Below are 25,883 nucleotides of genomic sequence, written 5' to 3' on the forward strand. Positions count from 1 at the left end.
GGTGCTGCTACCAAAATGTTTTTTGCTTGCACAGCTTTAAATAGAAAAGCTCACCGACACTATCCGTTCTCCGGCAGCACTGGGGGACTGTCAGCTTCACAAACATCAACACAGCCACAACAAACACACCGCAGAAATAAACATAAAGGTTCCTTCCCCACGCAAAGACCCTCCTGGAGGTGTACCTGGTGGTAAATCCTCCTGACAAACATGCCCCGAGCAAAAGCCTGGATGGTGAGGGTGGCGTTGCGGACCCTCAGGAACGCCCGGCGCATCCGCACCATCCGGTACTGCTTCTGCAAGATGATGGCAGCCCTCGTCCTCCTCAGGTTCTCAAAATGCCTGCAATACACAGGAGGAGGGTAAGCAGGGAAAATAAACTCCACTTCTTTCTGATGCAGTAAGTTTTAAACCAGGGGGAGAGGAAAACCTTTTGACCGATGTGGCTTGATGGTGTTCAGGAAAGACCACCCCAAATAGCTGGGCTAAGAAAGCCTCCATGCTATCAGACAGCAGCCAGGAGCACTGGAACCACAGATCAACACACCTCATTGTTCCCAAGCAGCATTAAACCCAAGTATTCCCCAGGTTTTCCTTGGTTTGAACTCTCTGCCTCGTGTCCTTGTGTCAATCAGCACCCAGGTTGGCTCCATCGCTTCCCTGACTATAAAAAGCACACGTCACACAGGGTATCTACTGGCTCAGGGAAAACAGCAGCAACTTCATTTGACATTTAAACTGGTGTGCACTGCTTTGGCAACATTCCTGAGCAGAGCCTCGAGCAATTCACAGACAGTAAATAACGAGGGATGTGGTCAACTCCGCACCACGTTGCTCCCATTCTCCAGCTGAACTCATGTTCAATTTGCTGTTACACCAGTTAATAACTGCCCCATAAACCCTCAATTTAATTTGATAATTAGCTTGTTTTGCTGCATTTATGATTCATTTAGTGCTCTCAGCATGCAGCATTATACAGAAATTTGATCCACTTCTTTTATTTCATGAAAAGCATATCAAAACTAAGAGCCACATCAGATTGGTTTATGTATTGCTTTGATTGAGGCAAATGGTTTCTCATTAGGACCCACTGAGCCAGGGCTTCCTGAAGAGAATAAGGGATGGTCTGTAAAAAAGAGACAGTAGTTACTTACAGGTGCCATCCGACCCTACAATCCCTGCACAAAGAGGAGAACTGAAAAATTATGTAGAAGAAACTCTGCAGCAGTTGGTTCTCCCTGACACCAACCCCTTTCACAACCACAAATTACACCACAAATTCAGCTAGCATCTCTGGTGTTCTGGTAATTGTCTGACTTGAAGAAGGGCTAAAAGAAGGAATGTGGCCAGTGTGTTGGGATGCTGTTCCATTGCTTCACTGCCCTTTCACACCCACCTCACACCTGCCACCAGCAGCCCATTCTTCAGCCCTACTCTTCTCACTCTACAGAAAGCCAGTGACACAAGTTCCTGCACAGAAAGTGTTAACTTTCTCTGGTCTCTGCTATTATCTGCTGTACACAGCCCCCCTGCCAGTGATTTGGAGTGATTTTCCTCATTACAAAGGATACAGCCAATCAGTCCTGAGAACTCCCCCTGGACATCTCAGAGACACAAACCTGGTCCCTGCAGGGGAGGAGTGCATACCAACTAGGCAGCTCTTCCCTGGCTGATCTAAATGCCCTTTACCAAAGGCAGTCCCAGGAAAATATTAGTTCTGTGAAACACTTTCACCTAAATCCTTCAGAGCACAATAGTCATTGCATTATAACCAGATTGTCTATGTAATGACCTTGGCCAGCACCCAGAAATTAAATCAATGTAGATATGAAACCAGTTGGAGGTAAATAATTTTTACCTCTTGCCCCTAAATAAAACTGGAGAAGGGGGGCCAGAAATAAGTCCCACCTTCAGCCCAGAAACTCCCACCAGAGTGCTACACACCACACGCCTCGCTTTCAGGAGCATTTCAGAGCATCCTCAAAGCCCCTCATACAAAACCCCCAAGTTTAAGCTCTAGAAGATGCAACAGAGTGAAAACACGGGTGGCTGGAGGTGTTTTCCCACTTGAGCTCCCAGCTGGCCCCGCTCTGGGGCTGCCCAGGACCCACCTGCGTTCCAGGTGCCCGCGGGCAAAGCGCTGCAGGGTGAGGGTGGCTCGTCTCAGCCTCTGGTACTTGGCCCTCTGCAGCCAGCCCCTCACTGTCTTCTGGATCATGATGGTGGCAGCTCTGAACTTATCTGCCCTCAGTTTCTCCAGATATGCCACCTGGCCTGCACGGAAAAAGATCTTGGTACGGCCAAACTGGAACTTGTCTGGATCCTTTTCAAAAGCATAAAGGAAACTACATTTAATTGAGGAAAACATTACTTTTCTTCTTTTTGTTTTCAGTCTAAATTGATCGGTAGATACAGAGTAAAATCAAATTTATCCACTCACATATCTTCTTAATTTGGTAATGAAGATATTATTAGACTCCATTATTAGACACATTAGATTATTAGACTTATTAGACATTATCAGATACCATTAGACTTATTAGACTTACTCCATTTGAGCCTCTACACACCCATTAAGGAATGCAGCACTAGGACTCAGTCTTAAACTCCATATATTTACACAGATATTGAAGTGGATTTTAGGTTGGGTTTTTTGTGTTTTGTGGATATTTTTGCTTGGTTGGTTTGGAGTTTTTTGTTGTTGTTGTTGTGTTTTCGTTTTCTGTGGTGCTGTTGTTTATTTGGGGGTGTTTTGATTTTGTTTTCTTGTTTCTTTGGGGACGGTTGGTTTTTTTGTTTGGTTTTGTTTTTTTTTATTTGTTGGTTTTAATATAAATAATCACAGAATCACAAAATTGTTTAGGTTGGAGGGAACCTTAAACCTCATATATAACCAACCTCCCTGCCATGGGCAGGTCTGGTCTTCTACTGTACCAGACAAGATATGCAACACCACAGCACTTCAAGAAAAATATTTCTTTCTCAAAAAGATTACCATTCAGATCTACAAGATCATACATGTGATGCAAAAGGTTCTGCAATCAAGGGTAACACTGGGTGCAAAAAGCAACAAGAGGAACCCAATTGGGTAAATTCCTCAAAATCACACAGGAAAACAAGAGATCAAACACTAAAACCTGTCTGAGGTGCTGTGCACATTTCTGGCCACTCAACAGCAAGAAACCTTTGCATGCACATTTGCAATTTAAAAATAATGCATGCAAGCAAGCAGTAAAGCTTTGGTAAGGAGAGGTGGCAAACCCTTCTGATTAATTGATGGTAAGAAATTCCCGGTCTATGGGATGTTTTTTCCACATAGTGCCTGGAAAGTCTCCCACACATCAAGATAAGGCATTTACTGCACTTTTCCCTTACTCATTTGTGCAAACAGGCATTTAATGATTGACTAAGGTTCATGACGCTCTCCCAGGCTGGACCTCTGAAATGTGCTCCAGCTGTGGCTGGACAAAAGCAGAAGGAGGGGCTTGGGATACACAATTTTTGGAAGCAGCCACTCATTCATGTCCAGCCAGTGACAGCAAACTCTGGACTTCACCAGCACTGAAATTATTTATTCCTCATGACCACAACCAAGAAATCCCATGTCCCACTTTCTCCTGCCACCTCCTTGCCAGACTCCCTCATTTTGGGGTGGAGAAGCACCTGCACAAGCAGCAGGTGAAGCTGGAGCAATTTCAGACCACATCAAAGCCATGAGTTACATGCTTTTAAAATCACTTTTAAAAGATCTGGTCCCAGCTCACCTTAATGAGGTCTTTCAACAGGGTCTGGCAGATCTGCTTCTTGTCGTTCTTAGAGAGGTCTCTCTTGTTCATAAGCACACGGTACCTATTGAAAAAGTCAGGGTAGGACCACCTGAAAGCAAAGCACACACTGGGTTAGTCTGCATGCTGGGCACTCTTTCATTAAAATAAAGAGCCACAGACGAGTCAAAGAGTAAGATATTTCAAGGGATTTCTCAGCACTACCCTCAGCAAGGACCAAATCCATCCAAAAGGAGCTGCTCACCCACAGCCTGGCCCCAGTCTCAGACACTGAATGACCATATCAAGACCCTTCTAGGTTGTTTTCATCCCTGATGTGTTTCCCAATCTGCTGCTCTTTACCACTCAAATGCAATAATGCTGTTCCTGTCAGAAAAGAGAACCTGACTTTGGAGAAATCATGGATCTAGTGATTGCTCAAAAATAAAAATTATACAGCAATCTCAAAGTTATAGAGTATGAATCAAATAGATACTTTTTGTATTTTGTGTTCCCAAGCTCTGCTGAATACTAATCTAAATCAATTGACTCACTAATTGCTCCATCTTGAGGTCTGTGACTAACACCCTTCAAACAAACACAAAATCCTTTGGCTCTGGAAAGACAAAGCAGCTCCTTGGAAGATTCCTCACCATCTCCAGCAGCAAAACTTCCAAACAGGCAACACTAATTAAAGGAATTAGAGCATTGTATCCTACTGCTAAGGAAATATCATCTCCTGCTGCTGTTGACAGATGTAGAGCCTGCAGACTGTGATCCTGAAATTGTTTCAGCCTTCTCTAAATTAACACAGTGAGTTATGAACCCCTCAAAACCTGAATTTTTAATTAACACCAGCCTTTTCCAGTAATGTTCAGAATGACATGTTGATATTCCAACAAAATATGCATAACAAACATCAAAGGGAGACTGCAGAGAATCACAGAGAATTTGATTTCTGTCCTCACTCAACAAAACCACCTGTGAGCTTGATCCTTACCTGCAGGGATGCTCTGGCAATGAGGATGAGAACACACTGTGAAGAGCTGCCACACAGCATTCCTGTTCACCCAGAAGCCCCATGCACACCTTAACTTTTGATTTACTGCACCAAATTCTCTTTATTTTTACACTTCCAGGGATTAAAAGTGTGGGAGGGAAAATAAACTGCAAAGGGCCAGAGCAATGCTTGTGACAGGCCAGTTTGCAGTGGTGAGGCTGAGGGAGACCCCCTGAGCAGTCACAGCTGCCAGCTCTACAAAATATTTCATGGAACAGAATAGTTCATGAAGCTGGAAGGGACCTGCACAATCAAACTCCAGCTGCTGACACCTCTCACCAAACACCTTGAAGGCTGGAAGCTGTGGTGTTTGCCAAGATAGGCAGATTGCTGATTTCACAACACAGAACCAACAGAGCTTTTTGTGACTTCAGAAAAGGGGAGGAAAGGCAACACTTCTTTTTTTTTTTTCATTAGAAGCAATACACTAATTAAAAGAGCACGGCAGAAGGAAATGTTTGCAATGGGAATGAAGAGAGAAAATGGGGGGGGAAAGGACTGGTAAGGACTGGGAAGCCACAAACAGCTCCTGCAAGGACACACAGCACCCAGGACACAACTAGCAAAGATTACAGGACTGGCAAAAACCACAGTACCCTTAAGATTGCACCTGAAGCCAAAGGTAAAATAGGAAGCAAGAGGGAAACTGTGATGAAAGGATTTCCCATGGTCAGAATGCTCAGATTGGTTCTAGAGCAGCCAGATTTAGTGCTGATTTAATCTCTGTCTCCATGGGCTAGTCCTGAGGCCAGGCAGCTAAGGCTACCCACTCTCAAATAACCAAAAGTGCTGGATTACCACTAAAAAAAAATAAGATGTTAGCTATAGGGAGTTCCTCTGGGGTAAAAACTGAACACAAAGATTATGCAAGACTACAAGCTTGTGTCCTGTAGGGATTGACTCAAACTTGCCTTCTCTTTGCTTTCCCAGTGCCTCCCATGTTTTATAATTACATTTCCCATTTTGCATTGTGCAAATAAAACCCGTTTTCATTTTAAGCCGGGCGTTTACACAGCTCCAAATCAAACCTGAGAGGAGAAGCAGAGCATGCAGTGCCCCAGGCACCCAGCCAGGCACACAAGGATGGAGATATCCTGGCTGGCTCTGTATTGCTCCCAAGCCAGGGAAAGCCTGGGATGGGGAAAAGAGGAGGAGGGAGTATTCCCATTAACCTGCCAGAGTCAGCTCAGGCACTGACATCATTAACTGCTGATATCTGGAGAAAAAAAAAATCACCCTGCAGGTGCCACCCAGGCTCTTGCAGCAAAGAGCAGATGGTGAAGAGGCAGAATGTGGAACTCAGGGCACATGTCCAAGCTGGGCAGAAAGCAAAACCCATCACCTTCCACAGCAAGGCAGAGATGGAGATCCCACAGCTGCTCACCAACAGGAGTCAGACACCTGCAGGAATTCCTCAAAAATACATCATGGGCCACAACACAGTGGGTCTTCCCCCAGAGCCTGCTGTTCTCATTTTCCAAGGTGGCAAAAGCTGATTTTCCACGTCCATCCTTAATAAAAATTATTCACTTTTCAGGAGTAAGTCAAGGAAGAGCCAGGGAATCCTTCCCCTGGTTTCTGTCGAGGAGTTTATCAGGACTGGTGGCATCCACAGCCCCTTTTCCACATCTCCCAGAGGTTCAGAGCCCCTTTTCCTGCACCCCCAGGGCACAGAACTGCCCCACTCGTGCTCTCACCACTCCCTGACACCACCCTGCACCTGCACTATTGTCACAAAACACAAAATCTGTGCCACACCAAGGCTCAGCCAGCCCATCAGCAGTTTCACTGGGATATTTGCCACCCCAGCTCACCAGCAAAAGAAAGCTGCAGGGGTTCACAGGTGCTGCTACAGAATCCTCCCCGGAGAAAGGAACAATTAAAGCACTCAGGTTTAATGTAAAATGCCTCACTGAGCCACTCAAGGCACAAAGCTGTATAAAATTTCCTTACAACTATGTGCTCTAAGAGAAACAAACATGATCCCCCAGCCCTGCAAAGGAGATTTCTCCAGTGCAAAAACACTGAAGCTCAGTGCTTTGCTGTACACATGCTTTTAAAATTGTTTTTCTGCACAAAGATTTTTTTTTTTTAGGTACAATGTCTTCATTTCCACTTGGGGAAGGGAAAAAAAACCACAAAAACAAACAAACAAACAAAAAAACTTATTTCATGCTCGCCAAACCACACACACTGACTCTCAGCAGGAGACAAAGGATGTGCTGTGCTACCTCACAGCTTAGCAGGTCAGGAAAGACTATGGGAAGTTGAACCTCAGCTCAATCTGGGGACAGGTATCAAATAAAACCCAGATTTCAGGTGCTTCATAAGTTGCCACACAACACACAGCGTGGGCAAGGCTCAGTGCTGGGGGCTGGAAACCACCAAGGGACAGTAAATTAATACAACTCCATGTTTTTATCAAGTTTTAAGGTCCAGAGAAGTGGTGCAGAGAAAAGAGATGGAACCAGGGGGGTGTTTATACCTGCAAAACTTACAAACAGGAAGGAGGAGGCACAAAGGACAGATGCTACTCAAACTGAGATCAAGCCAACCTCAAGCTGCTGAATTCTGCTTTGATGTCAGCACAGGTCACTAAGGGGGAAAGGCAATAAAAGGAACTGAAGGATGCAGAAAAATGACCTATGCCTGTGTAAAAACCCCTCCTTGGGCTCAAGCACAAGGATGATGTTTGGCTGGGAGCCTGAGACTTGGTCAGCCCAGAAAATCTTTGTCACCAACAGGAAACAGAGGGAATAAGCTGTAGCACACACCACGGATTTTTTTTTCTTTTTTCCCCTGTAGTTTTAGCAATCAGATTTGAATGTTTTACACAAAAATGCAGCCAGGTGCAAAGCAAAGAGGCTGCTCCTGCCCAAAACTGAGGGGTTATGGACCTGAGCAGAGCCAGCTGGGTTTATTACAACATCAGATTAAAGGGAGAATGTGGGTAGGAAACTGGGGTTGACATTCTAAGGAAGCCTCCAAAAAGCATCTTTCCAAGCAGTCAGCAACTGCCCAAAATATCCACAACCCATTGTTTCAGGGTTATTACAGCAATGCTACACCAGCTGCACAAAGTGAACAGCTGAAAGGACTGTAATAGGTCAGAAAAGCTTCAAACTCTTAACCATAACATGGTTTATTTTGGTACCCTGAAATAACTGAACGTGAAATGCTTCCACTCAGAGTAAACAAATTAACTGTCCCTATCACCCAAGACCATCCCAAGTACTGAGCAAACTCAGTTTTGTGTAAAAAATCCTGGCAGCACCACAAGGCACCCTCCCCTGAAGGGGTCAACATTTTAAGCAGGAAGGAGCTGGATGATATTGATCCTTTCCAGAGGAACCAAAACGTGTCTGGAGGGGTGCAGGTTCAATCTCAGGGCCAAGATTTTACATGAAATTATTCCAAGAAACTGCAGTTCAGGGACAAAATTTCTCTTGTCTTGTTTACTGCAGCAGAGCAGATTTGACTTTCAATTATCTCTAAAATATGCCTGGCTGGAAATTAGCTGGAATATATTCAAAGGGAAAAACAAGGGGGGGAAAATCCCTTCATTTACATATTACACCTTTGTTGGGAGTGGGCAAACAGAACTGTTGGCAGCCAAAGCAATTTATAGGTCTTGTTATCCTGAAATGACAGCCAGACAGCTAAAGGCACATTCCACAAAAAAAAAATTATATATCCAAGGATGTCCACGATGGTTTTCAATTATAAGTGTTTAATGTTTATAGAGTTTAGCAGCTGGGATTTCACACTGAATTGATCCAGAAATGCTGCATCTGACAGCGAGCAGCCAAATGCCAAGGATACTTAAACTATAAATACATAACAACTCCAGAGAGGGAATTTCAGAGAGAACTGCAATGATGAGGTTATTTAGAGTGATGGCATGGTGGGAGATGACTGCTGCTGGACCACTGACTGGAAACCACCAAAAACAGCAGGCAAAAAAATGCACAGCTCTGATAGAACCAATTTTAAAACTTGTTTTAAAGAGTGTTTTGCTATTTGTGGGGATCTGCACCAATTAGTGCTCTACAGATTCATCTCAGTGCAGCCAGTTTGTGTAAAGAAGATGAATGGTTTTACAGCACAGAGACATCTTCCACGCTTTACCCAAGGAAAGCTGATGATAGATTTACTACCTACACACCTCAGACAGTCCATTCATCACAGTCATTTATGCACACCCTCACAGATACAGATTTCTTAACTGCTGAGTAACATTTCGAGGCAAATGATACATTTTCAATTTATTTCAGACACAGCCAGAGCGCAGCCTACCATGGAAATGGTAAAATAAACCCAGGCACACCCCAAGTGGGGAGCCCAAGGCTTCAAATTTCTGCGACTTACACTGCCTGAACAACTACAACTTGTATTAAAAATTATTTCTTTTCTTAGAGGTAAAAAAAAAATTGTTAAAGACTCAGAACATTAGTCTTCAGCAGCAGGTGGTTTTATCCAGAGAATTCTGACTCAAAGCCACATCACCTTCAGAAAGTTACTCTTGTGACAGCATGCTGGAATGTATGCAGAGGTAAACATTACAGGCTGAAAATAAGAGTTTTTCTATTGTTTCTGGATAAAACTTACCTTGAGATAAACTAATTTGGAAATTCCTTGTTGCTTTACAGGCTAATTGCTCACACCCAAGCAAAGCAAAACTCAAGAAAATCAACTTTTCTATAATTATTTTAAATTATTCCAAATTCAGAGCCTTCACATGGAGTTTAAGTTTAAAGCAATGACTCTCCTTTTTGGCTTGATCCTTAATCAAGCAATATAAGCTCAACTTGTCTCAAAATATAAGGAAATACAGAGGAATAATCAATGCTCACTGTGATGAAAACTGAGAGGGATCACATGTAAAACTGCAGAAAGAACTAAAAAATTTGTTACTTTTCCTACAAAACAAGATCCTGAGGGAGCATCTTTTCCTGAGATGGTTTATAAAGTCAATTTAAATACACAGATTATTCACAATACTTCAATGACACCATCCAGCTCCTGGGTCTGGATTTTCAAGACTGGAATTTTGTGAGTAAGGAAGATAAAGAAGTACCAGAGCCCAAAATGAGTATTCTATTTGGTGCAGAGCTGTCCCTATACACAATAATAAATATCCTAGAAATACTAAAATACACAAATCTGTCCTTCAAGCACCACAAACTTTGGAGAAGGTCACTCTGAAAGGCTGAAGCAGCTTTTTGCACCCTTTTTTTTTTGTCTCTTTGTTTGGAAGAACAGGAGCTGAGAAGTTGCAGTGATGGAATAGTTCTGTATTTGTAGAGTGCTGGGGAAAGATCTCATAGTCAAAAGCACGCAAGCAGAGCTGAGACCATCATTTTTTGGTCTGTCAGGGTGGAGAGGTCCTTGCACTGGTCAATTCTTGGCTGTCAATAGATCCTGGCTGGTCTCCAGGTGCAGCAGTGGTTTCTCCCCTCTGCTCTCCCTCTCCAGTTATTAATTTTACATTGATTTTAGTGCTGTGGGGTCTAAACTGCAGTTAAGTGAGCAGAAATGGAAAAATGCTACAAACCTGCAGGATAATCATGAATGGAGAGGAACAGGGTATCTGTGCAGCCATGACAAGACCAGTAACAAATCTCATAAAACACACAAAAAAAGCACAGGTCAGAGCTCCCCAGACTCCCCCAGGACCCTCCACAGCAGAGCCAGGGCCAGACTGCACTGGGCAGCATGACTGCTTGCACAGAGCAAAGAACTCCATCTCTCTGGCCTCTTCCAAGTGAAAAAACCAGATTTTTCATTGTTCAGGGCCTTTGCTACATGAGGACTGGTGCATCTGTGTGGCAACAAAGATGGCAATAAGACAACCCATGGGCTGGAATTTTTGATTCCCCACCATGGATTAGTGACCATGCAATAGAGCAGCAGCTTTTTTTCTGGCTGTTTCCACAGAAGATGATGAGAGCCAAAGGTGGTGCTGGGTCTCCTTCACAGGGTCAGATTCCCAACATGAGGAAACAGATCTCCACCCTCCCACACTGCAGAGGACAGACAGAAATAGATTTACATGAGAGTTTTTTTTTTTTTTCCCCTCTTCTATTTTCCCTTTTTGCTCCTTAAGCAGCTGGACCCATCTGGCCAGGCAGTAGCCCATCACTGGCCAACAGAGGGGAAGGGCAGCAGAGCCACCCCAACATGCAGCTGCTGCCCCAGAAACCCTCCTCAGCTCTTCAGGAGAGGAGAGTAGCACGCTCCTCCCCAAAATTCTGAGCTTCTCACGGTGCTCCACATCACGCTCTCCACTGAGCATATTTATAACTTCTTTGTTCTGTGGAAAAAGGGGGCTGATGGCTTTGCTGACATTAACACAAAGCTGCTTGGCACTAAAATGCAATTGATGCATTTCTAGAATTATTTGCCCTTGTCATCTTCAGGACTTATGTATAGTCTGTGTTTCCTGATTTATTAGGCCTTAAAAACCTCTTTTGAATTTTACATCTCAATCAGCAAGAGCCACACCACCCGTAACCCTCCTTTTTATGATGCAAGAGTTTGAAGCCCAGGATCCTCTGGATGTGCAGTGTAAAAGTCTACAACAATAATTTACAACCCTTATTTTCTTTCTCTGCAAGTAGAATCAATTTTTTCTTCTTTTTTTTTTTTTTTGGCTGAAATGAGGATTGCAGCAGATGACTGAAGCCAGGAAAAGCAAAACACAAAGAAAAGCAAATTGAACAGTGGAAGGGGTTTCAGGCAAAAAGGGAAGAAGTCCCTTAGGGCAATGCCTGCTTCCAGAGCTGCTGTTTTGTTACTTGATGTCCACCTAGGTACAGGATCAAAGCTGAATTCCTTTGCCTGCTTTTTCAGAGGTTTCATCAGAGCAAATTTCCTCTCAGGACCAAACTGAAAGGACCAGAACAACACACCCTCTGCCAGCCCCACTTTGCAGCTCTTTGATTGACAATGAATCTCTGAGACTTGAGGAACCCAGGACACAATGGGAGTTTTGCAAAATGAAAAAAAAAATATGTATAAAAAGCAGAAGATCTATCCTGAATATAAACTAACCCAAACAAACACAGTCCTGGAAACACAAGTGTTTTCTTCTCCCTCCCTCACCCCAGAAAATCACAGAATGGTTTTGTTTGGAAGAGTCTTTAAACTCATCCAGTGCCACCCCTGCCATGGCAGGGACACCTTCCACTGTCCCAGGCTGCTCCAATTCCCATCCAGCCTGGCCTTGGGCACTGCCAGGGATCCAGGAGCAGCCACAGCTGCTCTGGGCACCCTGTGCCAGGGCCTGCCCACCCTCCCACCAGCAATTCCTTCCCAATATCCCATCCAGCCCTGCCCTCTGGCACTGGGAGCCATTGCCTGTGTCCTGTCCCTGCATGCCTTGTCCCCAGTCCCTGTGCAGCTCTCCTGGAGCCCCTTCAGGCCCTGGCAGGGGCTCTGAGCTCTCCCTGGAGCTTCTCTTGTGCAGCTGAGCACCCCCAGCTCTGCCAGCCTGGCTCCAGAGCAGAGGGGCTCCAGCCTTAAGGCTGGGTGGTTTGAGGCTGAGAGCTGCCTCTTCTGAATTCCTGAAGGACATACTCACTCAAGATCATTCAAAGACCATTCAGTTCAATGCTGTGGTGAATCCCAGGGAATTCCAGCCCAGTACCTGGAAGGGAAGGCAGCTGCACTGATCCGGATGGTCTCCAGCACCCCACAGGCTCTCAGCTGCTGCACTGCTCTCTTTGGATCAAACCTGCAGGTGGATTTGGGACAGACATTAACACACAGTGAAGGGGAACCCACCTCACCAACCCACCTGACAGTGACTCTTCCAGAGACAGGAATTGCCCTCTCCTCTCCTCATTACTGCTCAAGCACAGATGTCACAAATTTCCTCTGTGATTTTTGCTTGAAACCTTGCTAACACCCTACTATCAATGCCAGGGGTATTCTTGGGATAGGATAACCACCTGCTGCCATTAATTAGTGCCTACAGCCAGAACCTACCTGGCTTTGAAAAGCAATACAATCACAATAAAAAGGGAATAGGCTACCCTACCACAAGCTGCCTGGTGAACCAGGCCAAATCACTCCTGCAGATATCAGGGCAACAACATGTTTACAGAAATCAAATTCAACAGCAAAGTCAGTCAGATATATTCAGTTCCATACTAAAACCAGTAATTCACAGATGCCACAAGTTTCTAGACTGTTTTCCAAGAAAAGTGGTGCTCCTGTTCCAGACTAAAGACTTTGGTAGGCACCACCTGGAAATTCAAGGTGTTTCTGCCCTCCTCTTTAAAGCTTCCATCACCCCTCACCATTGCCTTCTCATTTCTATCAGCAATTTGTGCAAGAAACCCTCATGGCAACTTCCAGCTGAATACTTGGGCAGTGCTTTCTCTGGCTCCTGGCAAAAACTCACTCCCAGATCAGACTCTGCCTGCACAGAGTGAGTCCAGGTGCCAGCATCCCCCCTGGCTGCTCCCTCCCTCCACCCTGACTCCGAATGCACAAGGAGGTTCCAGCTCTCCACCTCTGGAAAATGTCCTTGCACTAAATTTGGATTCACATGATGCAGATGTCCATAGCTGTGTGAGGTTTCCAGAACAAAGCTTCTCATATAACACCAGCTTTTCCCTTCCTGAAAGCCCAAAATATTTACACCTGCAAGTCAAGATTGCATGAATAATTCTGCCTGCTCTCTGCTGTACAAAAGCAGTGTGAAAAATAGTCTCCTTCTTCTCTCTCTGCCTTTTTAAATTCCCTGGACCTGTCAAGTCTACAAGCAAGTTATTCACTGCAACACCACGAACACTGTGCAGGGTGAAAAATCAGTCTGGGCTGTCACTCACTTCAAGGAAGAACTCACAAGGGTGCAATTTCCATAACAATAAATCATAAACAGGACTGGCAGATCGGCAGGTAAGTGTCCTGGAAGATCCCAGGGCAATCTCTGTTGTATCCAAGGGAAACTCTGCAAAGCAGCAGAGCCCTGCCATTTCAGTGGGGGTGAAATGCAGTCACCAGAGAGGCTGCAGTCATCTATCAGCAACAGCTCCAGCTATGGGCTAACGCTGAAATTAAGACCTTAAAAGTGGGACAATACACCTTATTACAAACTCCTTTTCCTTGCCATGGCAGTAGAAGCACCTGGCAGGTTGGTTTTTGCCTGGAAACCCAAATCAGAGATTCCAAACCCTGCCTGAAGCAGAATCTAAAATGAAAATTGACAGAGGAACAACCTGAAGTCAGGCATTCCCCTTGCACATCTCTCTTTGGAAGACTTCTCCACCAGGAACTAACCTCAGACCCAGCTGCAGTCAGATGCAGCAAGCATCCCTGCCTGGTGCCAAGGTGTCCTCCAGGATGGTAGCCTGAGACCCTCAGCTCCATTACAGATCCTTCAGCAAGTTGTGAAGCAGGAATGAAGGGTGAGAGAGAAGCCTCCAGTCCAACCCTCTGTGTTTCAAAGCTGGGACAGCTGTGGGGGCAGACCCACAGCTCAGGGGTTTATCCAGTCAAAACTGACAGAAACCTCCACAGGTGGAGGCTGAACAACCTCTCTGGGCAGGCTGCTCCATGGACAGACTGTCCTCAGGGAGAAAAAGACATGTTTATTTATCTCCAGTCTGAACTTCCCACGTGAATTTGGGGCCATTGGCTCCTGTCCTCCCACCACACGCCACTGTTGAGTTCTCCTCGTGGTAGCCCCTCTAAGTACTGAAGAGCTGCCATTCCATCATCTCTATTCTCCAGGGTAAGCATCTCATTTTATGAAGAGTGTAATGCTCTTGTGAGCTGAAAAATGTTGTTTTAGAAGGAGAAAACTTGTTTTCTCACTGAACAACAAACATAACACCAAGTGTTCTGCATGCTACAGACACCACTTCAGTGCTGACCTGGAGCAATGCTGATGATGTTTCACTTCAGAAATGCTTCCCAGCACTGAGCATTTTCCAGCATGTGTCTCTAAATACCACTTCTATCATAAGCAAACAGGCTTTAGAGAGCACATCCCATGAGGGGCTGCTGAAGGAGCTGGGAAGGGGCTGGAGCCCCAGGAGAGGCTGAGGGAGCTGGAAAGGGGCTGAGCCTGGAGAAAAGGAGGCTCAGGGGGGACCTTGTGGCTCTGCACAACTCCCTGACAGGAGGGGACAGCCGGGGGGATTTGGGATCTTATCCCAGGGAACAGGGACAGGAGGAGAGGGAATGGGCTCAGGGCCAGGGGGGGCTCAGGGTGGACAGTAGCAGGAATTTATCCATGGAAAGAGTGGTCAGGAATTGGAAGGGATTGCCCAGGAGGGTTTGGAGTGCCCATCCCTGGAGGTGTCCCAGGAAGGGATGGAGGTGGCACTGAGTGCTCTGGGCTGGTGACACAGTGGGGATCAGGCACAGCTTGGACTCCATGGAGCTCTTTTCCAACCTCAGTGCTCCCCTGGGATTCTGTGACTTTATTTGAGCCAAGCTAAAGATGCAAATTCCTCATGCTGGTGGCAGCAAGACCAACCTTTAATGCAATCCCCAGGTCACAATGTCTATTAAGCAATCCTTGAGGACTGAGGGGGGAGAGTCTCTTGCAGAACCACCCACAGGAGACACCTGAACCCCCTGTGGATGAGGCTGCAACCCCATCACCACAACCTAAAGCAATCCATCCAGAACCATCCTTGTGTCTATTTTGGTCTGTCATTTGTTCCCAAAATCCCAAGACTGGACATTCACCAATAGTAGCATCACACTGGGCAGAGCTATCACTTGGACTAGGAGCAGGCAGTGGCAGAATTATCCTCCTGGTGCTTGCTACCATAATATCTTAGGGATACAGCTGAGTTCATTCAATTACTGCCCCCTGAAAACCACATCCATGGAATTATATTAACTGTACCCCGAGCATCACAAGAAAAACTGAATTTGAAAGTTCAAAGGCAGAGAAGTGAAGAGAGATGAGCTGAAAGGAGAGCCAAGCAGGGACATGGAGTCTTGGAAACACTCCTTGGAAAGATGAAGCCACTTCACCACCCAGAGCATCTACCACACTCTCACTGCAGCAAATCAGAGAATAATTTTGTGCTCCATCTAAAGAAAACAGTCAATCACACTGTGTAATCCTGAATTTCATTTAAATAACAATAATTTTATTTAAATCCCCTGCAAAAGGCAGCAGGAGATCAAGGCCCCGAGCATGTCCAGTACCTACAGAATGGTGTTTGAAACACATCAGCAGAGCACAGGAACTGCCAAACCAGCACAGCCAGCCCTCTCCAGGGCTGTTAACTACTCATTTGAGGAATCAGGCAAATATAAACCAGTTTCTGAATTCCTTGCCATGATCACTTTGCTTTTTGCAGGGGGACAAGAGTCAAGCCAGGAAGTTTCCTGGTGGATACATCTCCCCCAGCACACCACGACCAAGGGTGAGCCTGTTTGGAGCAGCTTTGCCCTCCTTTCAGGACTCTCCTGGAGCTGTCTCTGCACTCCTAAGTGCTCACTGGAAGCACTCAGCCTGCCCTGGATCAGCTGCAGGGAGATGCCTCCCTGCTGCTGGATTGCACTGACAGCTAAAGGTCACCACCTGCACTTTGTACCTTTCGAGGACATCACATCTATAAGGTCCCTGCATACTAATGGCCAAGCATTCCTGGAGTTACAGAGAAGAAAACTGGGCACAAATCCACGATGAAGAGGTCAAACAGGGCTAACAACTACCTGCCCACAGTGTTTGTGCCTGTGATACGTCTCTGAACTACAGAGGAGGATCAGGACTGGCCTCTTGCTTCAGCTGCTCACTCACCTGGAAACCTGCCTGAAGCTGATACAAGCCACATCTTTACCTTTTCTCCATTTATTTTGGAAGCACCAAGACATTTTTGTTCATTTTACAAGCCCACTACTTATCTCTGCTTTTTGTTTCTTTCTCTTTTCACTGTTTGGAACTACAATTATTTAAATCAAAGCAAGTCTAAGACTAAAATTGCACAAAGACCCTATTACTGCAAAGCAAGGATGCTCAGTACTAGCAAAGCATATCTATGAACTTTTAGAACCTGAATTCTTCATTTCAGAGGCACAAAACCCCACTTGCTGAAACCCAAAAAAGGAGACTCCAGCAACCCACACCGACCTTCCAGCCACAGGAACAACATCAAAAGGAGGGGGCAAGGGCCCAAAGCAGGCTCTGCTGCTGTAAAGCTGGACAGATCTGCACATCTGCAGTGGCACTCACTTGAAGGGGAGTTTCTCATCGTTGGGCTTGATGCAGCGCACGTAGTGCGGGGTGGTGGCGTTCAGGGTCTCCATCAGCAGGTGCAGGGAGTTGCGGAACTGAAAGACAAAAAAACACTCATCTGGAGGAGGGGTGAAGCTGCTGCAACCCTGCAGACCCTGCAGCAGGTGCCACGAGCCACCCGTGGGTGTGACACAGCGTGAACCTCCCCATGGACCCGGCACGGGCAGGGGGAGCTCAGAGAAGACACTGCGGGGTTGAGGGTTTGCAGCTCAGAGAGTTCGTGAGCAACAAAGCTTGGGACTCTGCCTGGGTGGGTCTTGGAAACATCTCCAAGGATGGAGACAGCATGTTTTGGTTTGAAGGACAGGTGTTTGCCAATAAAGACAGGAGCTTCTCTTTGAAATGGAGAATATAAACCCCCTTCCTCCAAATTATTATTATAATTTTGAAATTAAGGGGCTCTCAGGCAAAGATATGGGAATTAGGAATAACAGGTTTTTTACTAAGAAAATTAAAATAGCAATGCAGTATTACACAGAACAATCCCAAACCCTGCCAGAGTCAGAATCCAAGCTGACACCCGTCAGTCAGTCAGGGTGTTGGCACAGTCCCATTCAATGGTGGCTGCATCCTCCTGCAGGGGCAGATGTGGTTCAGCTGGAGCAGTGCTCCTGGAGAAGGTGCAGTTTTCCTCTGAAAGTCCAGGATAATGTGGAAAAGGTGTGGGGTTTTTTTTGGAATTTAGTGGAAAGACGGTAACTTGTTATTTAAAATTTTAGGTTTTTTATTTAGATAGGAAAGGCTTGGCTTTTTTTTTTGACTGGAGCATCTCCCAGTGGATGATGGAATTTTATCAGTCATGCCCTGGGACTCACTGGCCATTAACAGGAGATATCTCCTGGAGGGAGGATGGGCTGTGGGAAGATGATTGCCCAGCTGGTTTAAAGATGGCCCATGAGCAGATAATGTGTGCCAGGAGATCAGGGTCACTGCCCCAGCTGGGTTAACAGATGGGGACAGAATTCACATTGCTGGCCATATCCTCTATTGCAACCCAAGACACAGCACAATCTCCATGTTGAACACTTTGACTGCCCTCAGGGGGAACAATGCTCCGTTTCTGAAGCTGTTTCAATTTATGGGCTCCATAGTATACCCAGTGTGATATCCCAGAGTGGCCTCCATCCTCCCCAGACCATGTCTCAGCCGCTTTCAGTCAAGACTACTCAAACCTGCTGCTCCAGGGACACTGCCAGAACTCCTCCAAAACACAACAGAGATCACGGGGATGCCCCCTTCCACCCCAAACACCTTTTAATTTACCCCTGCCTCAAACTGAGGCAGCAGGATGTCAGCTGGATCGCTCTGCCGCTGCTGGCTCGCCCCCAGCATTACCTGGTGTCCCACGGTTTTCCTGTGCTCCTTGTTGGCAGCTTTGAAGGGCGGCGTGGCGGAGCGCACGTTGATCCGCGGCATTCTCCTTCTCACGGGCACAGCAGGTGCAGCCTCCTCCTCCTGGAACAAGTCTGCTACCATCTGATACTGAAACAAAAGGCAGCTCTTGAGCACCTCTCGCTGGGGAGTGAACCCACCCAGCTCCCACTGCAGGTCATTTCTCACCCGTCCTAAAGCTGGAAGGGAAAAAAGGGTGAGAAATATAGAGCAGGAAGAGTTGGCTACATAAACCACATCAGCAGGACAGCTGACCATTCTGTGCTGCAGTTCATGGAACCTTGAATTGTGCGCAATAAATCAAACCAGAGGGAAAGGGAAAGGAAAAGGAAAGGGAAAGGGAAAGGGAAAGGAAAAGGAAAAGGGAAAGGGAAAGGGAAAGGGAAAGGGAAAGAAGGGAAAGGGAAAGGGAAAGGGAAAGGAAAAGGAAAAGGAAAAGGAAAAGGAAAAGGAAAAGGAAAAGGAAAAGGAAAAGGAAAAGGAAAAGGAAAAGGAAAAGGAAAAGGAAAAGGGAAAGGGAAAGGGAAAGGGAAAGGAAAAGGAAAAGGAAAAGGAAAAGGAAAAGGAAAAGGAAGAGGAAGAGGAAGAGGAAGAGGAAGAGGAAAAAAGGAAAGGAAAAGGAAAGGAAAGAAAAAGGGGAAAAGGGGAAAAGGGGAAAAGGGGAAAAGGGGAAAAGGGGAAAAGGGGAAAAGGGGAAAAAGAAAAAGAAAAAGAAAAAGAAAAAGAAAAAGAAAAAGAAAAAGAAAAAGAAAAAGAAAAAGAAAAAGAAAAAGAAAAAGAAAAAGAAAAAGAAAGAAAAAGAAAAAGAAAAAGAAAAAGAAAAAGAAAAAGAAAAAGAAAAAGAAAAAGAAAAAGAAAAAGAAAAAGAAAAAGAAAAAGAAAAAGAAAAAGAAAAAGAAAAAGAAAAAGAAAAAGAAAAAGAAAAAAGAAATAAAAGGCTGGCTTGCTGAAGTTTTGACAAGGCACAAAACCTCCAGAACATGAGGTGACTCCTGCTCCCAAGGCTTTGTTTCAGGGTATTTATCCAGCCCTGACTGCATCAAGAACAGGATCTCCTGTGAGGACAGGCAGCAGCCTCAGAGGCACCCTTGTTTTTCAAAAAATTAAGGGAGATAAACACTTCCTCCTTAATTACCCACCTTTCAGGGCAGCACCACCTCCCTACAACCCTGGAAGAACCAAGTCTAGCTGCACAGATCCCTAAGCCTGGGATTCCTGGCAAGCCACCAGTAACATTTCCACTTCATAAACAACAGGTGAGCTGGCAAATGCAGTTAATGCCTTTTTTATTGTTATTATTTAGGGAGCAGGATATTCAGATTTACATTAGGTTAGGGAACCTGAATTTTAAGCAAATCACCATTAATCTGGTCTGGTTAGCAGGGCTGTTGAATTTCCACATCTTGAATCCATCTAGGCTCCCACACTGGCTACTGCCACAGCTGCACTTGCATTCAAAGGGGAAACCCTTAAATGCAAAAAACCTCTCTGTCAGCAGGTGGGAGGTCATGTGTCACCCCCTGAGCTGGGCTCCAGCCTGGTGACACTGCCAAAGGCCCCAGGATGCCTCCCAGCAGCAGGGATGGAGGGAGAGAACCACATTCCCCACATCCATGGCACACAAAGCCCAAAACCCACCCCAAAACCACCAGCACAAGGCAGTGGCAGCTGCACAGCACTCCTGCCCCCACCTCAGGCTCCTCCAAAAGTTGTGTTTCCACCAAGATCCCAGGAACAGTGCTGTGGTTTACCACTTTTTAGACATAAATGACCAGCCCTGTGCCACGAAGGGGTGCCTGGCTCTCTGCCACATCCCTGGGCTGAGACAGGAACACTCCCAGCCCTGTCCTGGGGGCTGTTCTCACTGCTTGTGAGGACAGCAGCCTCAACACCACTGTGGGAAGGAAATTATTTGCATTACATGAGCAAATTTCTTGCAGGCTCCACAACAGCACCAGCTAAGGATCTGCTTCATGCTCCCAGCTGTTATCACTGTTATCTCTGCAGCTCACTCAACTCCTACCAAAATAGACACTCTCTCCTTCTTCACCTGACCCTCTACCCCTAAAAAAGACATCCTGACAGCTGTGGATGACACACAACCATCTGGGATGCTCTGGCTCCTGCAAACACAGGAGGTATGGATGGAACATGTGTTGGTGAAGATATCCAGCACAGGCTCTCACACCTGACAATGTGGTAAATCCTCTGGGTTTCCAAATATCTTCTCAACTGGGAGTGCCACTGGTCCCTCCATCCACCTGGTATCAGTAACAGCAGTGCTTGTTCCTGAATGAGTGCTGGAGAAGGATCTCAGAGCCCTGCAGGATGCAAGCTGGTGGAACTGGGATCCAGCAGGAACCACTCCACAGGTTCTGGGGCATAAGCAAGAGGGACAGATCCCTCCTCCCCAGCTGGCAGAGTCAAAACCATTGGTGCATTATTTCTAATTACAAAGAACTGTAAAGTAATACCTTCACAGCCCCTATGCTTTCCATCAGCATTCAAATCATCTCCCTTAATTCAAAGAACATCAGCTCTCAACCATTTTAGCTGACCAGTGCTTACAGAACTAATTAAATGCTTTATAAAGTCTCTTTCACCATCTTGTTGATGGCAGTAATTGCATTCTAATTAGCAGAAGGCAGCTCTGCCTTGGTGGGAGTGCTCCATCAGCAATGGCTTGCTGACAGGGAGGTGCCCAGGTCCTTGCTGTGTTAAATTCAGTGTTCCCCCTTGCCCTCTGTGCTGCTGTAGTGGGAATGCAAAGAAGAGTGCAGGGAATGCTGTGTGCCAGGGACAGGACAAAGCCCTCACAGCACAGCCCTCTGCAGCACAAATCTGAGCTTTAGTTAAATCTGGGTAGCAGATTTAGTTAAATTTGGGTAGCAGACCCAGCACTGCCACTGCTGCTTTTCCTGGTTCAGAGAGACCAGGTTGCCTTTCACAGCAAAACAAAATTGTAATTGTTTAAAGCCCTGGAGGGGAAATGACAGGCAAGAGGCAAAAATATCAGGGAAACAATCTGGTGGCAAACAGGGGTTAGGGGCAGCAAGAGCAGATTATCAGGTGTTGAAGGATTTGGGAGAGGAATGTGACAATGCTCCTGCTGCTCCTCCCAGAACACACAGGCTGATAAAAGCCCCCATGTTTTTAGGGGATTGGCTTAAAGGCAGAAATTCAACAAACTATCTCCCAAAGGTTCTCAGAGTGTTTTGGGCTGGGTCAGGGCAGCTGTGGCTGCCCCATCCCTGGAAATTTCCAAGGCTGCTTTGGATGGGGCTTGGAGCACCCTGGGAGTGCAGGGTGTGCCACTGGATGGGATCTAAGATCCCCTCCAAACCTGATATTAAACAAAAGTCCAGCCTGCTCTGACATTACATTGTGGTCCCTGTATATGACAAGAGAGCCTTTATTTTATATCTCTGTTTTTAGGGAACAATTTCCAGGGTCTGCACTCTACACGACACTACTCCAACGAGTTACAGTCTCTCCTCTACACCAACAGGAGGAACTCAGCAGAAATCCTTATCAGTCACTGCCAGTTCTGCAGCACTGACTCCAACAGCAAGTTCAGCACTGGCTAAATAATTAATCATACAGCATCAATTATTTCTGGAGGTTACCTGGCATTTCTAATGAGCTCTAATCACGCCCAGTTTTTCCCTGGGAAGCTTCCTGAACATGCAGAGCTCTTGATTTGGGCATTATTAAAGCCCAACTTCACAGTTATTAATTTCACAACTACTCCCATGGATGAGAAAATTGCTCATCTTGCCATCTTCACACAAGTTCCTTGCTGTGAAACAGGCCAAGCCACTGACAAAACTTAAATAATGTCCCATTCTCATCTCTTCCAACTTTGACAGGAACAAACTTCTCCTAAAAATAATGTCTCCTACACATCCCTTCATCCCACTCCTTATTCAGGGTGGCATTTAGAAGGTCACAGCCAGTAGCAAACTCAAGGGTGTCACACAGAGAAATCTGAATATAAGACACATTTGCTGGCAACATGCAGGGGGCCTTCAAAATCTGTAATGCAAAAAAAAACCAAAACCAAAACAAAACAAAACCAAAAACAAACAAAACCCCACCCCCCCCAAAAAAAAAAACAAAACCCAAACCCACAACCCCCCAGCCCACAAAAAATAAAAAAAAAATTTTAAAAAGTTAAAAAAATTTAAAAAAATAAAAAATAAAAAATTTAAAAACCAACCAAACAAACAAACAAACAAAAAAAAACTTAACATGTTGGGTTATGCTGTGGAAGGCTTTGAAATGGTTTGGAGGAAAAAAGATGTACTCCTTCCTTAAACCACACACCAGGTTTGGAGGAGCAATGCCCAGAGTCACACAGCCTGGATTTGGGCTGCTGGATGGTGAGTTGGACTTTGCAAGGCTGCATTTTTACACTAACTGCTGATATAATAAAAGCTGACCCTGGGAGAGATGAGGTCGTTTAAAGTTTCAGCTCATTAATTGAAAATGAAAGACTCAAGGCTGCAGGGAAGAACTTTTGGTCTGGTTTTGAAACAGTAAGGATCTGAAATTCCTTAGCTGTCTGTGCTATTGACACTTTTAACCCAACCTACCCAAATGCTCATAGAGAGCAGGAGTACGGTACTGGAAGCCAGTGTAAAATCTGCTCAATTTATACATAAAACTGTAACATCTCCAACCTGTCAAATGCTCATTTACTGCACACAGGACCTACTCCAAAGCCTTCAGAGCCCCACAGCTCTTCTGCTCCCAATATCCCACCAAATCCACAGCCCACAGGAAATTTTAAGCACCAAGAGACAAAAAACCCTTTACCAGGGGACCTGGCATTCAAAGCCAGTCAGCACATCCCTGCTGGCACCTGGTGCAATGAGATGTTGACAAATTGTTTGTACAAAACTCAGGAGAGGGAAGGTACACAGCACAAAACCTTGTAAGGCACAAGTGGCATCAAGAGTGATCATTTGCAGCTGTTAATTCGTTAAAGTTACACACTGGCAGCAGTGTAAAACAGCTCCACAGCATCTGGGGTGTCTCAGAGTTCATGTTACATTTCCAGCATCCTGTATTAACCCTAGTTTTCGCATAGGAATTATTGAAGCAATTAGAAGCCACAGGGACAGGCATGATGGATTACAGCTCAGAGGAACCAGCTATTTTCACACAGAAGGGGGACAGGACCAGCAAGGCTACCCACAATACACAAACCACACTGGTGACAGTGGCTTTTAACCCCAGATCCCCGTGGTTTTGACCAACTGGTCTAGTGGAATTTGTCCCATGCCGGGGGCTGGAATGAGATGATCCCTAAATTCTCTTCCAACCCAAATCATCCTGTCATTCTATGGATGATTGGGTGATGGGTGGGGAGCTCCAAGCAAGAGTTAAGTGGGATTTACAGTGCCCAAAAACTACTAATTTTGGCCCTTGGCGACCAGCAAAGAAGAGAAACAGCAGGTTTGGAAACTATTTTTGCAATGCATCTTGACAGGAGACCAGCAGCAGGCTGAAGGAACACAGACAACCACCCACATCCTCATGTAGGTGTGGCTGCACCTCCTCTCCCCCTCTCCCTGCCCCACTGATTTGGCTCTTTGGCTGCTGTCAGTGTCTGGAGGCAGCTGCACGCTCACACCCTCACCCTGCTTGGCGTGGCACAGGGATGCTCAGCTCAGCTCCAGCCTGGAAAACTCCCTGCTTTTTACCTTGCTGTTTTTCAGGATGTTGATCTGCTCCTCGTAGACAGTGTCCCTGTTCTTCTCCAGAAACCCCTCGCTCTGGTACTCCACCTGCCAGGACACAAAGGGAAAAATCTCAGAGGGACAAGTCCAAACACACAGGGACCCCTGCACCTCGCCCCAAAAACCTGAGAGGAGAAAGCAACAACTGGAATTTAAAGGTCACTTTTTATCAAAATAAGTGAATCTGAGTGAAAGCAAAATCGTTACTGCAAACACAGATTGTTTCCTAGCCATTAAATAGCTGTGTGTGGAAGCCAGGGGTAAAAAATGCAAGGATCATCAGTAACTGTACACACTCTTTTGTTCACTCCTCAGCTCCTTCTAAGTTAATCAATAAACCTCAAAATATGCCCTGACTAAGTCTCTTGTAGGTCTCTTGGGTTTTGGAATTGCAGAGGGTTGGGATGCAAAGGAATTTTACTAAAACAATTTAAAAAATACTTAAGAGACAACAAAAGAGAATTTCTCTTTTTTTCAACTATTAAAAAAAAAAGAAAACTTGCCAAGAAATACAGTTTATGAGGTGTCCATATGCAAAACCAGCTGCCTAAGGAAAGGTGAGTGCCAACCTTTGCCATGGTGAGTGCCTATGGCATCCAGGGCAACCCTGGTTAGGAGAAGCACCTGTATGGCACCACAGCACCTGGATGTTGTCCAGATCCTCAGACACATCCCTGGGTTGATATTTTTAATATTTTTTCTAACAAATGTGTGTTTGGGGTAACTTCAAGCTCCTGAGACTCCTGTTTGCTGTGAGCAACACTGGTCACAGCAGTGAAGCTGGAGCCCATGGACAAGACCCTCGAGCACCAGGCACTGGGATTTGGTTTAGTTTAGTGCCACAGTTGGTGTCTTCTCCCTCAAAAAGGTGGGATCTGCCTGGGATCACATCTGCCTCCTCCCTGCTGTGCCTTGCTGACAGCTCCTGCTCTTCAAACAGAATTCCTTTTCCCAACACGCTGTCTGCCAAGCTGCCCGTACAGAAACCCCTTTCACTGCAGCTTTTGGGAAAGACAATTTTTCTCCCCTTGAGAAGCCACAACAGCTCCCAGCTCAGAGCCACAGCAGGGAGGTTGAAACCCTTGGGGCTGGTCCAGCTTTGAGCACCTGAGCCACCATTACCTGGCCAGGTGCCATGGTCACCAAAGCACGGCTCACAGGGGGTTACCCACAGATTTATTTTCCTGCAGGAGGATTTTCCTGTCCCTGCTGAGTATTCCCTTGTTGTTGGATGCTGCTGGGAACCAGGGAAAAAGCAGCTTTGAAGCCTTGAGTTTCTCAGGCTGCTCAAGGACAAGGAATTATAACAATGATTTGCACCTGCAGGGTGCGTGTCCTACGTGATGTTTTGCAGAAAGCATGTTTTCAAAGAGGAGTTGCCTTCCTGGACCAATGAGCCTTTTCTATTCTGTTTTGCACAAACTACCCTGTGTAAGTGTAGTGTCTCTTTAAATAAAGCTCTGAGTTACTGAGTTGCAATACAGAATGTGGCCAGAAATGTGAATTCTGTCCCCATCTGTTAACCCAGCTGGGGCAGTGCCCCTGATCTCCTGGCACACATTCTCTGCTCATGGGCCATCTTTAAACCAGCTGAGCAATCATCTTTATCTTCCCACAGCCCATCCTCCCTCCAGGAGATATCTCCTGTTCAT

At 45.8% G+C, this 25,883-nt stretch overlaps 1 protein-coding gene across 1 annotated transcript in view; it reads right to left on the reverse strand.

Annotated features, from left to right (window-relative positions):
• Positions 1-25,883, reverse strand: part of MYO5B (myosin VB) — a 156,309-nt gene that overhangs the window by 47,224 nt on the left and 83,202 nt on the right. Inside the window, exons 14-20 of the mRNA XM_056514136.1 lie at positions 24,196-24,279; positions 18,431-18,577; positions 17,033-17,130; positions 12,473-12,559; positions 3,765-3,876; positions 2,112-2,323; positions 186-342 (exon numbers count right to left, since the gene is read on the reverse strand). Coding sequence (XP_056370111.1) covers positions 186-342; positions 2,112-2,323; positions 3,765-3,876; positions 12,473-12,559; positions 17,033-17,130; positions 18,431-18,577; positions 24,196-24,279 — 897 coding nt within the window. The remainder of the gene's footprint in view (positions 1-185; positions 343-2,111; positions 2,324-3,764; positions 3,877-12,472; positions 12,560-17,032; positions 17,131-18,430; positions 18,578-24,195; positions 24,280-25,883) is intronic.

Source organism: Oenanthe melanoleuca, chromosome Z (assembly GCF_029582105.1).
Source record: "Oenanthe melanoleuca isolate GR-GAL-2019-014 chromosome Z, OMel1.0, whole genome shotgun sequence".
NCBI lineage: Eukaryota > Metazoa > Chordata > Aves > Passeriformes > Muscicapidae > Oenanthe > Oenanthe melanoleuca.